At 37.4% G+C, this 19764-nt stretch overlaps 2 protein-coding genes across 2 annotated transcripts; both read left to right on the forward strand.

Moving 5' to 3' along the window:
- The first annotated feature begins 273 nt into the window (after nt 1–273).
- Nucleotides 274–7869, forward strand: LOC106908301 (protein lifeguard 2-like). Its single transcript, XM_014974365.2, has 12 exons — nt 274–487; nt 1380–1467; nt 1631–1719; nt 1852–1916; nt 2003–2056; nt 2158–2208; nt 2302–2341; nt 2467–2504; nt 3292–3379; nt 3981–4076; nt 6292–6345; nt 6454–7869. Exons 1-12 carry the CDS (start codon nt 473–475, stop codon nt 6601–6603), a joined length of 828 nt encoding a protein of 275 aa, XP_014829851.1. The 5' UTR covers nt 274–472; the 3' UTR covers nt 6604–7869.
- A 1318-nt stretch (nt 7870–9187) lies between these two features.
- Nucleotides 9188–19566, forward strand: senp1 (SUMO specific peptidase 1). The gene is made up of 18 exons (XM_014971674.2): nt 9188–9823; nt 10001–10059; nt 10161–10342; nt 11295–11370; nt 11522–11714; nt 11837–11978; nt 12075–12193; nt 13463–13743; nt 13827–13890; nt 14028–14066; nt 14191–14275; nt 14371–14511; nt 14632–14766; nt 15936–16139; nt 16224–16303; nt 16408–16492; nt 18426–18521; nt 18610–19566. The coding sequence occupies exons 1-18, from the start codon at nt 9690–9692 to the stop codon at nt 18670–18672; spliced, it is 2178 nt and encodes a 725-aa protein (XP_014827160.2). The 5' UTR covers nt 9188–9689; the 3' UTR covers nt 18673–19566.
- The last annotated feature ends 198 nt before the right edge of the window (nt 19567–19764 follow it).

The raw sequence follows: 19764 nt of genomic DNA on the forward strand, positions 1-19764 counted from the left end.
CCCCCTCCAAAAACATAAAAAATTCAGCTCTGCACCAACTCCCCACTCCACCACCTCTGCTGCAGGCCGTATTTCCAGATTTCTCTGGACTTACAGACCTCAAAACGCATCACGCAGGTCTCATGCTGCCGCTCCCCACTTTCCGAGGGGCTGTGGTACAGTCCCAGTTCTCTTCTATGGAGCAGCTTCCTCTGGATGCTGCTAGAACATCCCTCCGTGGGTGTGGGAGGGGCATCCGCACAAGTGGAAAGTGCGATGTTTTGAGATTACATCAGTGCGTCATCAGAGCCCGGTTTTCAGTCTCATCAGACAGCAGGACGCATAAAAAGTCCAAAGCCCGATTTCCCAGCTGTTAGTTCACTGTTTTGGCTTTGAGAGGTGCATTAACAGGGAAGAAGACACCAGATCCCCACTGACTGGCTGGTTGGCAAGGAAACCAATACAAGCTGCTGACGGAGTAAAGACAGGCATCATGACACAGGGCAAGGTATGAATGAGCTGTCCTTGTCCTCTGTTGTTGTCTATGTTTACCTTTATATATATATATATATATATATATATATATATATATATATATATATATATATATATATATATTTATTTATTTATTTATGTGTGTGTGTGTGTGTGTGTGTGTGTGTGTGTGTGAGCCTTCATTGATCATATCAATCTGTTGATATATAATGAATGATCCTGCTGCTAAAGTGATTTGATCTATAGTAGCACCGAGTGAATGCCGTTCTTTACTAAAGCCTGTTTATGGTTCTGAATGAAATGCGTCATTGGTTGTTTAACGCGTTACATCACCACGAGCCCTCCACTTCTTTCCAGAGCTCAGCACGTTTGTGTTATCCTTCACTACCCTCATATCAGACACTATTTTCAGTTATTTAGAAAATTATGTACGCTCAAATTTTATTTTGAGCAAACCACAAATTTAAACCTGTTAGGCTGAAAATAATTGCATGGAGTAGTAAAATGTCGTGTTAGCTTAAAGTCTAAGCTAACACAACATTTGTGTTAGCTTAACACAAATTTGTAAGAGGTAACTAACACATTTCGGATGTTAAATATTGTGCCTTTCAGACCCATTGAACATTTTTTCATAGCAACTTCTAACTTCAGTATATTTAATTTGGACTTAATGCAGACCAACTTAATGTACCTGATATTATTTTAAGTGACAGGACAGATTGTCAACATCTTTTACGTACAGGGATCTTATATGTGTGCTGTGCTCTTGTATTCATCCTGTTGCCTGTTTACTGCAACTTTGTGTGAAAATGTGAGATTTTACTTCTAAGGGAAATGTAAACTTGTTAACTTTAATAAGGTTGATGGTAAAAAAAAAAACCAAACTGTATCTTTTATTCATTCAGCTGTCACTTGCTAACAAGGGGAATGACTCCACAAGTGGAGAGGCCTTTGTGGCACCACCTCCCCCCACATATGAGGAAGCTATTGCAGGTAGGACTAAACACATATTCTCATATTTCAAGCCCAGCTGTGGTATTTTGAGAGTATTTTCACTCCATATTTATTGAACTGAAAAGGCATCGCAACAATGAGCTTGTATAAATGTGTGAGGAATTGGAGTGACTGACATGACCTAAATGAATGTGACCATTAGGTGTCAGTGCTCCTTGCTACAACGATGTGGAGATGCTCACAGAGTTCACCTGGGATGATGTCAACATCAGAAGAGTCTTCATTCGTAAGGTATCACAAAGCTTCATGTCTTACTCGTTCAGCAGGAATATTGTCACAACAGACCAGTGTTAAAATGTGACTCCTTGACATCAGAACATAAACACTATGATGATTTATTTATTCTGGATTTCTTTCTGTTAGGTGTACTCAATCTTGATGATCCAACTTTTGGTCACTGTTGCGATTGTGGCTCTTTTTACCTTCTGGTAAGTCTTCCTAATTTTTGGTAACCTAATTACTATTACAGCTTGTTTTTTGTGGCTATTTATTTACATATTTACTTCTCTGTTAGTGATCCAGTGAAAGACTACATTCAAGCCAACCCTGGGTGGTACTGGGCCTCATAGTAAGTCACACCTTCAAAGAGCACACAATATTTAAGAAAATGAACATTATTTATTTATTTATTTGCCAATCATGCCTAACAGTATTTTTCCTGCATGGCAGTGTGGTGTTCTTTGTCACCTACTTGACTCTGTCATGCTGCTCTGCACCCAGGTAAATCAATATTGTTCAAAATTGACTTGATTACAGAATAAATGGGAAATCAATAAAGACTAGAATCTAATTGATTTGATTTTTATCTTGCAGGAGACAGTTTCCATGGAATCTGATTCTGCTTGCCATCTTTGTAAGTCAAAAATAGCTATTGTTTATACATTTATTTATTTTTTCTCATTTGTTAAGTCTGTAAACATAGTTTTTAACATATTCCAGAATGGAAGACATTATTTAAAAATATGTATTTCTTTACAGACTTTATCCCTTTCTTACATGACCGGAATGTTGTCCAGGTATCGATTTATATTCTCTTCCTGTTCTCTTAAATGAAACTCTGCCATTTTGTATATTGTAAATTTTATATTTATATTGTTAACTCATTCTCTTTGAACTTCTTGACATTTTTCATGTCATATCTACAAATTTCAAAGGTTTATATAGGGATTTTAGAGGGTAGACTATCACAAAGTACCAGATAAAAGTGAGAACATGGTTTTCTTTTTTACACATAAACATTTGAAAAGTGTTGTGTGAATTTGAATACAGATGCATACCAGTTTTTGTTTACATCATATGCTTTTTTTAATAGTATTTTATTAAACATTTACTTATTACACAAAAATAACAGCAAGAAGAAAAAAGAAGCAGAACAGATCAGCACAGGACATGCACACAGAAACACAACATTTCTTATTTCTAACTTACCGCTGGTTATATTTAAAAATAAAATGTGACCGTGCTTTGCAAAGTATATCATTGACATAGATTATCCAAAAGAGGACTGTCAAATTTAATAAAAGGCATCCAAGTTGCCCTTAAGACCCAACATGTCTCTCTATACAGTTGTGTAACAAAAAGCCACGGATCCACTGTAACAAAATGTAACGTCTTGCTATATGTAGGATTTTACTCGTACCATCATCTGCTGAAGTATCAGGAACAGTCCAGGCACAGATCATATCATTCACTTTAGTTTAATATGTTTGGTGTGTGTTTTTTTTTTGTTCTCTGAATGTTGACGTGGTCAGTAAAATAACATAAATTAAATTAAATTCTGCATGTTTATTTTTCTTTTAATAGCTTCTATAACACCAAGTCAGTAGTGATGTGCCTCGGCATCACAGCCGCAGTCTGCCTTGTTGTTACAGTCTTCAGCTTCCAAACCAAGGTGAGGCAAATGGTCTCTTTGTCTGTGTTTGCTACACACTTAAACACTCGTTTGAACCACTCTCGATCAGCCTGATTAATGGACGACTGTCAGGGCCTTATCGAGGTAACAGGAGGCTCTGAAAATGATATTGAATTGTGTGAAAGGGATGAATTGTATGTGAAGAGGCATTGTGTGACTGTACTGCACATCTGAAGTCCGTGTTTTCTTTTGCACATTAATATTGTGTACCAATGTGTTTTATATATATATATATATATATATATATATATATATATATATATATATATATATATATATATATATATATATATATAAAAAGAAGAAGTTGATTTCTGCTAGTTTTCTGTATTTATTGTAACTGACTTTGTCTGAAATATTGCTTTGTCTTGGGCAGCATTGACCCCTTTTCTAAGATACATTCCTCCCATGGAAAACAAAGAAATTATCTTAACTAATCCTAACTTACACACCTTGGCGTTCAAACCCCATATTTAGATGCATCGTTTTTAATATGTCCAGTTAATTGATTTTAAGTATCTGCTCCACCTCCTCCCCTCTCTCTCTCTCTCTCTCTCTCTCTATCTATCTCCATCTCTAGCTTGATGTGACCTCTTGCCAAGGTATACTGTTCATCTTCTGTATGGTGATGTTCATCTCTGGACTGGTGCTGGCGATTGTCCTGCCTTTTCAGTATGTAAGTACAGTCAGTCAAAGAATCCACTTCCAGACTCTACATGATTCTTAATTGTAAAGCAACACTAAAATAATCAATAGCAAAACAGCACACACAAAAAAGCAAAAAGGTGTGAATAACTCTGGGTTTTACGTATTTGATTGTTTAAAGACTTTTCATCACAGAGGTGCCATGTGTTCTCATTATCTGCTTGCTTTAAACTGATACTTTGTCGGGACATCTTGGCATCACATTTCAAGGCTCAAAGTTTCCCTTAAGGGGTGTTTTTCCATTGACAGGGCAAAGAACTCTACTTGATCCTTGTTGTCTGAAAATGACACCACTGGGCCATATGGTGGTGACGTAGTCTTTCTGGAGTATTCTAAAAAAAAAAGGTCAACAGAAGAAACAGGAAAACTAATACACTCATTGCAGAAAGAAGACTGCACCGTGTCAAATGCTTAAAGCTAAGTTCTAAACTAACAGAACGAAATCATTCACTTCAGACAATACTGTGACATCTAAATAAACCAGTTTTTAGTAACGCCTTCTATCTCAGGAATGGCATTTATATGGTATTTCATTTCAATCTGATGTCATAATGAAGGACTTCTTCGAATGTTTATGTCAGATTATGCAATGTCTGTGAAAGGTCAGCTTTCCGAGGGTCCAGATTGCTTCAATCAACTCATTGAACAATAGGGTTGTTAGTATGCTATCCAGGGGTGAAAGTAGTTTTACACACACAGTTGCTTCTTTGTGTGCTTTGGCATTTCTGTGCTGATGATTTTTTTTTTGCGAAGCGATAAAAGCTGATTAGCTCTTGAATTGCTACAAAATAAAGCTATATTTCCTTCAGCCCATTGGCTGCAATATTGACACCTCGAGATGCCATGAGACCTAAATTCTGAACATCATGGATGCATCCCAGTTTTCCATGTCTAGCATATAACCATTAATTTTAGCTTTTAAACTGGTTATATTGATCCTTTGTCCAGACAGAGGGATAATCAGTAGGCCTAGCATCATGACCTATTTGTTCTGAAGATCCTGCAGCTTCCACTTCATCTTCCTAACATGGCGTCTCCTCACCCATCATGTTATGACTCTCATACTCACAGTAGGAACCATAGAGCTCCTTTAGGTTCAAAGCACATCTTCTGAAGTTGGGATATTTTTCCTCCAAAGGTTCCAGAGGAATCACCTCAAACCAGATGTTGGACTGGATTTTATTTCAATTTCATTTGTGAATGTTAGAGCCTCATTTTCAACAGTGGAGCTATAAAAGTTGAAAAAGGTTATCATTTTTGGAGAAAATCTCATCAACATCAATATTTCTATAAAATAAGAGACAAAATAAATAGCATGTTTGATAGAAGAAAAGCCTCTCAGACTCTGAGCTCAAAGCGAGATGCCCAAACTATTTTTTTTAAAATATTAGACAATTTAATTTCACATAATTATCGCAGTAGAAGCCATTTGTTTGTTAAATACTTACTGAAACATATTTACCGTGTTTGATGTTTGTTGTAACTGACATATACTCACAGACGAACGAGATAATAAGTCCAAGTTTGTCGTTTATTGAACGTTCAGAAACTACAGCGACTGTAATGCGCCACAGCAAAGGTAGACAAAGGTAAAATAACCTGAACAGGTGATCAACTCAAAACCACTCGCACCTTTTTATTCTCCGTCTCTTTATCATTAGCACACCCGTTGCCGTGGCAACTGCTCCTCCTCGTTGCTCGAGCTGAGCAGCGAGTACTTTAAAAACATAACATTCAGTCCGTTACAATATTAGGTTTTCGTTACGAACGTTTTGATAAGGAGCCAGAGGAGGACGTGCGGGTCTCGGTGTCCTGGCGGCGTTCAGTTTGTCACCTAATGCAGAGATCGACTCAAAACCTTCCGCGATCAACGTATCGCACCCCTCCTCTAACAAAGCACGAACAGTTCAGAAACAATAGGAAACGGGGGGAAAAGCTATTTATTTTTAGATTGTCCTTGAAAATCTAATCAGTCATGGCTGATTAGTGGGTGCACTCAAGGCTGCACAGTGGACCCATTGATTTTTTACACTAGACAGCCGCTCCCCTCTCTTGCAGGTACTGCGTACCCCCGCTAAATCTTCTAGGGGTACGCAGTACCCGACCGTACCCGCCTACTTTCACCCCTGATGCTACCTGATTAATTACTGCAACAATATTATGGAAAATACATCTTTACCTTGCAGGTACCCTGGCTGGATGCCATTTATGCCGCCCTGGGAGCCATTCTATTTACAATGGTAAGAGTATGTTTACAGTTGACCATTAATGATGATGCAGAAGATGCGACACGCAAAAGACAACTGAGTAAGTGGTGGGTTAACTTTCTCTTACTTTGTCTGTTGTAGTTCTTGGCATTCGACACACAGCTGCTTATGGGGAACAAGAGATACACCATGAGTCCTGAAGAATATGTGTTTGCCACCCTCAACATTTACCTGGACATCGTGTATATCTTCTCCTTCTTCCTCCAAATCTTTGGAACAAAGCGAGATTAAGCTCGCCTTTCAAACCTGCAGGGCTGCACCATCATAAAAAAATGTAAGATGTTGGTAACCATGGTGACAGTGTTTTCAGAAAAAGTTTTTTTTTTTAGTTATGATACTTTATAAATCTCCTGTATAGCTCCACATAGACACATTTTCATAAATATTTCCACCCAAAGTTGTCTGATACCCTCCAATACGATTTCTAGCATGTTTGTGAACCTAACAGTTAACTTACAAGATTTATGAGCCAGAAACAATCAGTAATTTGTGATGTCTCTACATTCGATGTAAATGAAACATTCTGGGTGTGTCCATAGTAGCTGTATCAGTATGTGTCATAAATCATGTGCAAAGAACAAATGTCATTGCTCCTTTAGGATTAATGGAAACAACAAAACATAATGCATGACTCTTAGCTCAAACTTATGCAAATAACGTTCATTCTATCTTTTGAGTGTTGCTGTGGATCTTCTTTTAGACCGGTAGGATAAATGTAACTTTAAAATACATTTCAAAAATATATATGCATCTAGTCATATCATCTCTATACTGTGAATTGAAAGTGTTCTGCTGTATTTAACAACTTGACAGTAAGTGATACATTTTCGTTGGGGCTCTAAATGACAATCTGAAAAGTTTTCACATTCAGTGCAAATTATTGTGGTATTAATACTTATTTAAATTTGTCAGTGCACATTAATAATTTAACCCAGAGTTGTGACGATTTTGATTTGTGTGACTACAAAACTTTTATTCAATGTGTTTCCGTTTTATGCAATCCCTGTATGTGACTTGTCTACTGTGTGATTGAATCAACATGTTTCAATGGAGAATTCTTGATTGATGTCTTTCAGAAAGATATTCAGATTGAGCCTTATAGGTTTTAGAGTTACTGATACGAGAACTTTCAATCAACTTGACCGTATATCTGTCAGTAAATCTCAACTTTACAGTGCCAAACACGGAGAGACTTTATGCACCTTTTAATAAGGGACTGCATTTGTAGAGGAAGCTGAATGCTTCCTCCACAAGCAATCCTCCACTTTATTTTACTATTTTTAGATGGCATTAAAGTTAGGAGTCTGATGCTTCAAATGAATTTATAGGAGTTTTAAAAGGTCCTTTTTATTACTTTTACTGTTATTATACTGGTGAAATATGTTGTTGGACTCTGCATTTCATCCTGGAATTGGTGTTAATGTCCTATTTATTCAAGAGTGTGTATGATTATAGTCGCCAGTTATGACTGAATAAATTGAGCTTCAACAACTTTAATATTGTGTTACAGTTCTTGTTAAATATTTGAAAGTTTATTTTGGCAATTCCACTATAGAAACATCAGATCAGACCAAAATATGTTACATTTATTGTTTAATATCTTCACCACATGGTTTTGGAAATCATTGGGAGGGATTTAGTTGGAAAGTTGAACACAAAGTTGTACAAACTGGTGAAATACAAGAAAAAGTATATATCGCTTCTTTTTTCTTTTTTCAAATAAAAAACGATATGTTTATGTGTTAATCAACTTTGCTCTGATATCCCTAAATAAAATTCAATCTTGACAGTTATCTTCCATTTGCTTCCATTTCCATTTGTAGTTTATTCTCAGTATAAATAGGGTTTTATGAACATTTCAGTGGTTTGTGAGAGACCATCATTAAATAAACAATATCATATGGACCAGAGAATATAACAGACAAGAGAAAGTAGAGAAGTTTAAAGCAGGGTTATGTTGTAAAGCAATATTTGAAGCTTTGGATATCACAGAGCTATTAAGCAGTGATCCAAACAGAGAATGCCACAATGCAAGCCTACAGAGGTATGGCCATCTAACCTAAATTGACAGGTGGTCCAACAGGGCACTCATCAGAAAGCATAAGAGGTCCACAGTAACTCTGAAGGAGGTGCAGAGACTCGCAGCACAGATGGAAAAGTCTGTTGACAAGACAACGGAGTTGTGCGCTCTACAAATCAGGCCTCTGTAGAAGAGAGAATGTAACAAAACCACTGTTCGGAGAAAGACATGAAAAGTCCAATTTGCAATTTTCCACAATGTTATGCAAGGAGCACATTTTTGTTAGATAAGACAGAAAAGAAACTATTAGGCCTACATACAAAAAACTGCACATCAACCTGAATATGTAATAGTTACTGTAAAACATGCCTCCTTTATTAAGCATGTTTTTAACTATCCTGAAAGTATAAAATACATACAAGTCCGTTATCAGCTGACATTGCTAATACTAGTTAGCCTGACAGTGCATATAAATTTACAATTTCCACAGCTAGATACTGGAACACAACTATGATGTGTAATTAAAAGAAACAAGTTTCAACGTCAGAGTAGTTTAACAGCATATATAGCCAGAAAGCACCTCCTCTGGATCACTTTCAAAGATTCATCATAATTAACTTGAATAAAATATTGAATCCCAAAATTTCAAATGAATACCACAAGATAAACACACGTTCCACCAGAGGTACTTACACCGTAGTTTGAGAACCATGTCTTTAAACTCCACGCCAGCGGGTGTGACGTCTATAAAGCGCTTTTCTTAAGTGTGCACTAAACCAATACATTTACACAACACTCAATTTTACAACCTCCAGTCACCCAATCAGATTCGGCGGCAGAGCTATGTCAGCTTCAGCCATGATGTGGTTTTGAATGAGGAAGAAGCGGGAGATGTTGTACTTCAACGGGTTTATTTACGTTTTATAGGCATATTAATTATCTGTAAATGCGTTAATCTGCAACTAAAAATGAGAGCAAATTTTCCGAACGCGAGAACAGCGACCTATGGCGTTCCTCTGGGAATTTAAACAGGACTCAATAAATTAGCCGTGTGGCTAACGACGCTAGCTAGACACGGCTAATTCCGAGCTAAGAGGCTAACGGTTAGTTGTTTCCTTGGAAAAGTAAAAAGCATGTTTAGGGGGAGTGTTGCCCTTTGAAACCGCCTTAGCTTTCCTACCTAAGTTGAATGAGGCGTGTGAAGCCTCATTCGACTCGACTATAATTCAGACTGATAGCAACCACAGCGTTTTTTTTTTCTTTCAACTCTCGCTGTCATTTATGAAACTTTAAAGTCATGCTGAATAAAATCTACGAATGGATAGAAACGAGCTTTGCCAATCTTCGCAACGGAGAACCGGCTGTGGAAAACTCACCTGAACACCCGACTCCGACAAATGCTCCAGTCAGAAGAAAAAGACCAATTGATTGGTACGAGCTGTAAAAACTTTATCTGTTTAAGCTAAATTATATATATTTTTAAAGGAACAAAACTTTTTGAAACTTGTGTTTGTATCTGAAATCTCTGAAGTTTTTTTTTTGTTTGTTTTTTTGTTGTTTTTTTTTATTTTAACGCACTAATAACATGTCTTTATCTCTATTTTGAAGTTTGGAAGACGACGACAGTATCGATCAAGAACACTTAATAGTTAAGAAAACACGAATGGGTATGTGCATATTCGCTCAACTACATCATTGTCAGGGTTTAAAACCTCGTTGGTATGGCAGTAATTGCTAATGAATTTAAATTGTTGTAATGATTTTCTAGGTGATTTGATTGATTCAGTCAGGAGTGCTGCTGAAGGCGTTAAAAATCATAGTAGCAATGTAGCTACATGGATGAAGAAAAATGTAAACCCCACTTTGAGAAATATTCTGCCAAACTCTTCTGATTCCCCTTCTGGAGAGCCCCAGCCCTCAACATCAGCAGCAGACTACCCAAGGAGACCGGTAAGCTTTAGAAATAGTATGTCAAATCATCTTTCACAAGACGTGCCAGAATTGGGCATGGACAATTTCCAAGAGTTTATAAAGTTCAGGTTTTAAAGAGAATCTTTTTTGACAAGCTGTCCCATTGGTTTAAAGCTCTTTTACTATGACACTGAAGTGACTTCAAAGATGTCCTTTTCCTTTGAGTCAGCATGACATTCCCATGGCATGATACTTCTGAATAAATGTAGCTTGGTTTAAAAACCAAAGCAAAACTTGAAAAAACACCTGGTAAATGTAGTACTGTTTTTCAAATAAACATGGTTATTGAGCAGAGCATTATACATGCCAATATGCGTTATTGAAAATAACTCTTTAGGTGTAACAAGATGTTATTAGAGAGGTAATTAGTCAAGCCAACCTGCAGTCACTCCTTGACAAATTATGCCGGTCAATACGTTACAACTTGAAGTTTTGAAAAGCGCATGCCAATACATTTGGCGCTCCATACAGCCAGAGAAACTTTGTTTCTGCCAGCACATTTATTTTACATTATTAGAAGCAAATTAAACTGTATGATGGAAATTTTTAAGCGTTTTGAAGTTGTAACACTTTCAAAAACCGCTGTAGTTTTATTTAAATCTATGCATCAAATTGGTAAAAATAAAATAAAATAGTTGATAGTATATTTTGTCATAGTTATAACATCCATCTGGTGCTTATTAGCATCCAGTAGACACAAGTACAATAAACATTTTATTTTCTATTCCCTGGGTGTGACGCATGTCGACACTTGACTTTTTTTTTTTTTTGCTAAAATTCACTTTGCCTTAATTTTGAAAAAAGCTCAGGAAATTTGGGGGCTACATCTGTCTTGAGTTGGCAGCCACTCAGATGAACAGATTACCAGTAAATCAGAGACGGTAACAAAAATGACCAAAACATTTATCTGTATTTTTTTTTTGTGTCAAAGATTGTTCACAGGAACTCTTTGGATGAAACGTTTGCTGCTCCTTCAACAATATTGGAGTGGAAAACACCCAAAACAGGTAAACTTGTCTCTTAAAGCAAGAGTATTTTTTTTGCAATAAACTTCTAAAAGTATTTAATATTTTTCTTCCCTAATATCTTTCCTTAACTCGTTCACAGCCGAGCTACTGCAGGTTAAAAAGCATGTCTTTCTCTGTTCCACAATTTCAGACTGGCTGCGTAATGACAGAATGATTATGGGATCAAAGGTTTGTAGGCGACAAGTTTGTATGAGTCCTGCACATCGTGAGGTGCCAAAAACAAATGGGCATTCGGTCGGTGTGCGACCCGCCATTCACACCAAGCTGCACCCGTCCCCAAGGCTAGGCAGGCCTTTAAGCCTCCGGCCGCATGGAACTTTAAGGTATGTCTTGCTTCTTGGTTATCTTCTGAAAACATCCTCCATGTTAGATGACATCGTTTGTGTAAGTTTTTTACCCCCCCCACCCCCCATGTTTTTTTTAATGACCCAAACCATGTCTGTAGTTTGTCAGGAGTGGGCACGGCAAGCAGTTCCTGCAACCACATGTATGAGAAAACCTTTCCTATCAAAGTGGTGCAAAGCCCGACTCACAGCACGTCATCAAGCCGCTTAAACAAAGCTGGACCCCACTGCACAGCTCAGGAGGTAGGACATGAGGGCAGGAAGCCATTGTGCTTATACACCTGATTCATTTAATTCTTTTTGTTTTTAATGTCATTCCTTTCCTCCTCTTTTAATTAGTCCATCCGTGAGGAGGAGAAGGAGATCTACAGACAGCTTCTCACGATGGTTTCTGGTGGCCAGTCAACTGTCCTTCATAACGGCAGCGCACACACCTTTGTGAGATCCCATAGAGATTTGTAAGTACGCAAACAGAGAGAGTATTTTTACACAGCCGTATATTGAAATCTGAGAACACATTCTAGATGGTACATTAAAGGGAAGTAAGAGCTTTGCATTTTTATAAGTTATTTGTTGTTGTGTTCAAACATCATCTGGCAAAATAGCAGTTTTATATAAAGCCCCAGCGATCATAGTTGAAATACATTTCCTTTTTTTTTAATGTATTTTGTAAATGAGTTTGCAACACATTCAACAATTTATTCCTCATTTAACTGCATCTACAAGCTTGTCACTAATCGTCTGAAACCAGAGGTGACAATTGATTACCCAAAAGAGTCTATTGAGGCGTAAAGAAAACATGTAGATCTTTTTTTTTTTTAAGTTTCAGAAAGTTTGACTTTTAGCTTAACTATTATTTATCCATCCCTCTGGTCTAGGGAATAGAAAATAAAATGTTTATTGTACTGCATCCTCTACTTGTTCTCTCATAACCAGCGTTTATATTAGTGGACGTTTGCCAATAAAACAGGGATTTCTTTCTAAAACGTGTCGCCACTCACCAGTAACAATTATGAAGCTTACTTTAGCTAATGTAAGCTCTAAATTTAAATTGTTTCTTTAAAAGAGCTTAAAGTTTTCTTATGCAATCAGAATGGCAAGTATTCACCCTTTTTTCACCTTACCTCAAGTTTGGATATATTGTGGTGTGTGTTATAGTTTGGCAATAGGACACATCTGATGCATGTAGTGCAATAATGTAGGCATGCATTGATCCACTTTTTCACTTTCAATACTGATGCAGATATTTGAGGTTTAGCATCAGCCAATACGATCAAGTGCAGAAAAACGACACTTAATCAACTTAAAATGTTTTCTTTTTAAAACATAGACGTAAATGTACTGAATTAAAAATTGATCTGATGTGTCTGCACCAATACAGCACACTTAAATACAAGAGCAGTGTGTTTGAACGCAACAAATAAACTGCAACACACTTTCTTTCAAATGGTTCAGAAAGTGGAATGAGGAATTGTACATATAATGTAAAATAATAAAGCATGACGTCACTCGGGAGCACAAAGGATAGAATGAGAGTGTATAGATCTGCCCTTATGGATTGGGCACACTGTCAATGATGCCGAATATAGAATTTTTTTTCAGTATTGGGACCGATACAGTTATTGGTATTAGATTGGTGCATCTCTACTCTGATGTGGACTCTCAGCCTCCAGTTCGACATCTGATACGGACTGTTGATTGTTGCCGTCCTCTCATTGTCTCATCAGCACCAGCTTCCTCACCAGCCACACACGGCTACAACTGTCTTCTCCAGCTGGATCAGCAGCTGAAGGGACGTCAGAAGGACCCAGTAGCCCACCCAGCCCCCGAGGGATGTCAAGTCAGAGCTCCAGCAACCTTCCCAGCCCTGTGGGAGCTTCCAGGAAGTCAGGGAGTCAGATTTGGCCAGCAGACGCAGACCTCACCTCCAGTCAGCCCACTGCTCTTTTTTCCGCTCCTTCCCCGTCAACTCTGCAAGACAACACCTCTCAGGGGACTGAGTCGTCAGGTTAACTTTAAATAAAACAACATACTGGTTCAATGTGTGGTTTTTATCCTCTTTTATTGTAAAGTACATTTATTTATTTGCAGCTCATGATGGTGACTCTGTAATTATTGTAAATGAGCAAAAATGCAAAAAGCAAGAAAGCTCAAGGTTAGTACTTTAACTTTCTAAATAACTTTTATGAACTAATCATTTTGCATCATTACTTTACTTTATTGTAGTAGCACTAAATTATTAAAAGTAGCTTGGATATTCACTGTATAAGAAACAAAACTTTGCTTTTACAGCATGCCATTATTCCAAGCTGAGCTGTGGATCAAGGAACTGTAAGTTTCTTTAAAAGCATTCGATGATGCAAAGCCTCATAATTAAAGTCTGATTTCGATTGGCCACAAACAAAAAGGTGGTTGTTTTTTAATTTAATTTAATCTCTTCACTGGTTTTGTCTAGGACTAGCATGTATGACTCTCGAGCGAGAGAAAGACGGAGACAAATAGAAGAACAGGAAGCCTTGGCTGCCCAGCTCCTGCGACAGGTTGGTAGTCACCTCTTATGCCTTGTCCAACTCCATTTGTACCCCGGTCGATGTTTCTCCTGTTGTACTAATGTCCAAAAATCCCTGGTCAACAGCGATTGTCTGACGAGGGAAAACAAAGCCCACATGTTGAGGTCCATGTTCGCGTTCCTTTGGAGAAGGAAGTTCCTCTGACTTTTGTGATAGAGAAACCAAAGTCTGTGGAGGAGAAACCTGAGTTTCCCGAACTCTCAGAGGTTTGTTCTCTGTTTGCTGTACAATTGGAAATGAAAGTGGCGAACACAAAGGAGCTTCAAACCTGAATTATGACATCATAATGTGCTTTTCTCTGTTTGTGCCTCTGTGCTCCTGTTAAGGAAATGGAAGCTGAGGTGCACAGGGCGCTGATGAAGGGAGGAAATCCTCATGAAGTACTAAGTGAAGGTTTCGGTCTCAGCCTCACACGAAAAGACCTGCAAACCCTCAGCAACCTCAACTGGCTAAATGATGAGGTGGGGGACCATAAAATCCTTAAAGTATAACTAATGCCTCTGAAAGCATCGTACCAGACCGTATTGTAAAAGATTTGATGAGTCTGCACCAGTACAGCACACTTAAATACACCAGTAGCTGCAAAAAATAAACTGCAACAAACTTTCTTTCAAATGGCTCAGAAAGTGCAATGAGGAATTGTACGTATAATGTCAAATATAAAGCATGACGTCACTCGGAGCACAAAGCATGGAATGAGAGTGAATAGATCAGTTCAGTTCAGTTTGAGCAAAGGAGGCCAGTAGTGAGACGGACTTAGGCCAATTAATGAAAAACTAAAAGGAACCGCACAAAAATGTCATAATTTGCACTGAAACATAGATAGAACCCTAAATAACCTGTTTAGTTTATCAAAAAAAAAAAGTTGATTTGGAGGTGAGTTTTGCTTTAATTTGAAATCTGAACAGGTTTAAAACACTCAGTGTTTTCAACCTGTAAATCATAAATTTCGGTTGTAATTAAAAATATTCAATTTTGCCTTGTTGGATTTCTCCAAATCTGCCACTTTCATTAAAACTGTAAACCTGAACTTCCACAGCATGCAGCTGATGACATTGTCCAGCTGCCCTCCATACCAAAAGGCATCAGTTCAAATTTTTTTCTATTTGTTAAACTTTCAGGCCCGACTTTCATTAAAAACAAAGCTGGGAGGCAAATTTGAAGGATGCGATCCCAGACACCATATTTAACCATTAACATCATACCCTGAGTCTAACTAGCAATCAGTTAGTGTTACACCGTACCCTTGTAAAAGTAAACTTTCTACAACTGACTCTATCAAAGATTAAAGTTTTAAAGTATCCCTTAGCAACATTGACCACCATGTTTCTCTAACTTCTATTCTGTATTTTTCATAAAGACTATCACAATGTCTAGGATTAAAACTTAGAACCTTATGAATATTTTTGCCATAAGTGAGACTATACCAACTGTCCCTGTGTGCTATAGCTAACTTAAAAATATAGTATTACATACTCTACCTCTATTTGCACCCCAGAGGATATTATTACACTTTTTTTGCAGGGCAGAATATTTCTGATCTTCCATCAATATACTAATGTACTTTCCATATTTTTATCTGCACCTACTCTACAATTCTAGTTCATGCCCAACTCATTTTATTTCACAGGTTATCAACTTTTACATGAACCTGTTGGTTGAGCGCAGCAAAGAACCAAGCCGGCCGTCGGTCAATACGTTCAACACGTTTTTCTACCCGAAGCTGCGGAGCAGTGGCTACTCTGCTGTCCGCCGCTGGACCAAAAAGATGGACATCTTTGCGAAAGACATCCTTTTGGTTCCTGTCCATCTGGGAATGCACTGGTGCCTCTCGGTAAAACTAAGCAAAGGCCATATTGACAGTAGATTCCATTGTTTAGAGTGTTTTTCACCTAAACGCGTTGTTCTCTTCTTTTAGGTGGTGGATTTCCGCAAAAAGTCTGTTATCTACTTTGATTCTATGGGAGGAAGCAATGATCAAGCTTGCCAGATATTGTTGTACGTTCCTCTCACGTTTCGGTTCATTAATGGAATTTATGCATAAATTTCAATGTGACCTGTTCGATGATCTTGAGATGTGTGCCGTGTGTGTGTGTTCACAGTGACTACCTGCAACAGGAAAGTAGAGACAAAAAAGGCAAAGAACTTGATACCTCAGGCTGGACTCTACACAGCAAGAAGCCCAGTGTAAGTTTAACACATCAAAGCACCGAAAGCATTGAAGTGTCTGACAGAAAACGCAGTATTTATAAATGCTACACGTTCCCTTGTATCTTCTTTGGCTTAACAAGTTTGTTGTTCCATAAATTTCCATTTAAATATATCTGCAGAGTGGCCTGCAGAGGGCGGTAGGAGGTCTTTTTTAACAATCAACAACAAAACTCAGTCCAAGTATAGGGCAACTAATGATATTTACTACACCTTTTAGTTTATTACAGAAACTTATTATGTTATGATATTTGTATTTAGGGATTATGAGCACAATTAAATGTAATTAGAATGGGGTTAAAATTAGTTGGAGGTAAAAGTAGTTTAAGCTTCCGTATAAAGTTTGCAAATCAACATCTGCAAGCAGCTAATCGGTCAAACTTGCTCTCCAGAAAACATTCAACAGCTGAAACACATTACCTGGTAGGAGTTTTTCTTTCTGGTTTTATTTTGAGGGGGTTTAATGGATGATAATAATCAGCCCTTGGATCAGTTTCTCCTGCTTGCCTGTCCTCTGCGGCTGCAGTTTGATAAAACTCACAAGGCATCTAGACCTCCATTTATCATCTACTAATTTACAATCTATCAATACATTCGATCACTTCAGCATTGGAAAGCTATAAAAACCCTTTTGTAAACGACCTCATTAGGAAGTAATTAGATGCTCCGTCTGCCACGTCTGTTTGATATAGTAGTGCAGACTGAGGCAGCCAATAACTGCGTTTCCACTACAAATATGTGAGAAACTTTTTCAGTGTTATTATAAAAAAAAAAAAAACACAATTTCAGAATTGCGTTTTTTTTCCATTCAATAAGAAAAGCAATTAAAATCACAGGTGAAGGGTCGCAATAAGTCAGCAAAAAACAGGCTGAGCCATTATCCTCCAACTACTTCCTGTCGTCTTTTTCGTGGTTTGCATCAGTGACAACATCCAGTTGTTGATCAAAATAAATGTTTCCATGGCAGTTTTGTGAAATAAACCAATTTTGATATGGCCAAAACATTTTTTTTTTTTTTTTTGTCCGTTAGGCAAATTTATTTTCGAAAAGTCAAACTGCTAAATTATATGGTCAATGGAAATGTGACTGGAGTCAAACTCCTGACTTTAGAGGAACAAGCACACACACATACTTCAGGGAAGGGACTTGCTACAAAGACAACATTTTGGAGAACAATTGTCAGAACTTTTACAAATTTCAACAATCAAAATTGAATCAAATCATAAAGCTAAAAATTATGACAGGTTTATTTGTTATTAACGATGTTGTTGACTTACAACAGCCCTGTTACAGATCTAGATATAGTCGCATTCAAAAGTTTCCTTACAAGTTAACAAGCAGCTTTACCTCATTATTTTTTTAAAGTTATGCAACCATCTTGGAACAAACACTCAATATTTGTGATTTTACAGAACAGGGCTATATTTAGTAATTCAAACTACATGAAATGTATTTTCCTTCAAATGATCAAAAATGAGATCACTTAGAAAAAGTGCAGCTGGTGTGGCAACACTGACAGTGGACAGTGTGTGAACATGTTTAAATGTTCAGCTCTTTGTTCGCTCATCTTGTTGGAAAGTTTTATGCTTTCATGTGTCAAATATTTTCTAGCTTTAGGTTTTAAATGTTAGGGCCTAAAATTAACCTATAAAGGTTACTGTCATAAAAACGTCCATGTTACAAATACTTTTCTATAGAACATTAAACGTCATTAAACTGTGCTGCCCGTTTTGCTAATGCCACCAGCCACATAGGAGCGATGACATTGCGTTGTGCAGTCATCCGATATTTACTCATTTTAACACTGCATTTTTGGTACTGTTGAAATACAGTTCTTTAAAAAATGCTTTGTAAACCTTTTTTTTTTTTTAGTTAATTAAATGTTCCCCTTGCATGTTTTCCTTGCTCACAGGAGATCCCACAGCAGATGAATGGCAGCGACTGTGGAATGTTCACTTGCAAATATGCAGATTACATAACCAAAGACAAGCCAATCACATTCACACAGGTAATCACAGACATTATTGATAGGAATGTATCAGTAAACCCTGGTCACAGTGGACTCAACGTGCATTTCTTCCTTTTCTGTTGAACAGAAACACATGCCATACTTCAGAAGGAGAATGGTTTGGGAAATTATGAACCACAAGTTGTTGTGATGTCATGATTGCTGTGTAGACACTTAAAGTCGACTCATGATGAAGGTTGAGCTCCATTCCTCATGAGGTTAAACTGAGACTTGCACACCAGCTCCTCAGACCAGAAACCAGCTGTTTCACTCAAGACCCCCCTGAGCTAATGTCGGCTGACGGATGTTGCTGGAGCACAAATCACTGCCTCCCACTCTTCTTCTGTTCTTTTGACTCTTGATGCAGCAGCGGAGCATCGTAATAGCAGCTAAAAACACTTTGTATTTGGTTGTAATTCCTGGTCAGAACTATTTTTGCATTGTTTGTAGTGATGTGCTCTTAAGTGAATCATACTGAGGTTTTCTTCCTTCCTCAGAATGTTACATAATCCGACCTCACCATGAAAATATGTCCATTCTACAATTTGCTAAAAATCTAAAAAAAAAAAAAAAAAAAAAAGGGCTGCAAACTAATCTGTGATTAGTTACTTGGAATAAATACTGACACTTGTTTCTTTTTTGTCACCCGATTGACAGCTGCAGGCTTGTGCAGTATGGACATTGCTAAGAGTGGATGGAATCAAAATGCACAAAGGTCAATGTGATTCCGCCTCAGAGTATGCTTTATAATAGTCTTACTTTCAGTGATCCAGGTGTAATGGAGCATTTACAGCCTAAAACAGCAGGGTAATAAAACTTTGCCATTTCCTTATTCTTGATAAGATTGTAAATTAAAAATCTATTTTATGTATTTGAGTCTTGTTAGGCAGCAGAATTTTGAGTCATCAATGGATTTTGAATTTTTGTACATACTTGAAGTATATACAGCCTACTATGTAACAATAAACATTTTTTATGTATTTCTTATTCTGTCTTAACTGAAGTCTGTTTCATAAATAAATTATCCAAGATGTTCTTTTGTAAATTACTGTTCATATGTTGTATTATTACACGCAAACCGGTCTATTTTCACATTTTATTTTGGTAACGCGTACATCTAAAGACCAAACTAAGTTTTTTGGGTCAAATATCAATGCAGATGTAGCTTATCTATATTACTGCCTCGGGTATCTCATCTTCTGTGGGGTTTAGGTCGGAGATTTAAGCGATACCATGGTCTCAG

This window comes from Poecilia mexicana, unplaced genomic scaffold (assembly GCF_051168715.1).
Source record: "Poecilia mexicana isolate PSO_F unplaced genomic scaffold, ASM5116871v1 scaffold_7, whole genome shotgun sequence".
Classification (NCBI taxonomy): domain Eukaryota; kingdom Metazoa; phylum Chordata; class Actinopteri; order Cyprinodontiformes; family Poeciliidae; genus Poecilia; species Poecilia mexicana.

What these genes read in the sequence shown, in the direction of transcription:
- LOC106908301 (XM_014974365.2), top strand. An exon ending in TCTTCAGCTTCCAAACCAAG is followed by an intron (nt 3,380 to 3,980) that starts GTGAGGCAAATG and finishes CTCCATCTCTAG; the next exon opens with CTTGATGTGACCTCTTGCCA. An exon ending in TTGTCCTGCCTTTTCAGTAT is followed by an intron (nt 4,077 to 6,291) that starts GTAAGTACAGTC and finishes TTTACCTTGCAG; the next exon opens with GTACCCTGGCTGGATGCCAT.
- senp1 (XM_014971674.2), top strand. Translation starts at nt 9,690, where the DNA reads ATGCTGAATAAAATCTACGAATGGATAGAAACGAGCTTTGCCAATCTT. An exon ending in GTGGAAAACACCCAAAACAG is followed by an intron (nt 11,371 to 11,521) that starts GTAAACTTGTCT and finishes CCACAATTTCAG; the next exon opens with ACTGGCTGCGTAATGACAGA. An exon ending in CAAGCTTGCCAGATATTGTT is followed by an intron (nt 16,304 to 16,407) that starts GTACGTTCCTCT and finishes GTGTGTTCACAG; the next exon opens with TGACTACCTGCAACAGGAAA.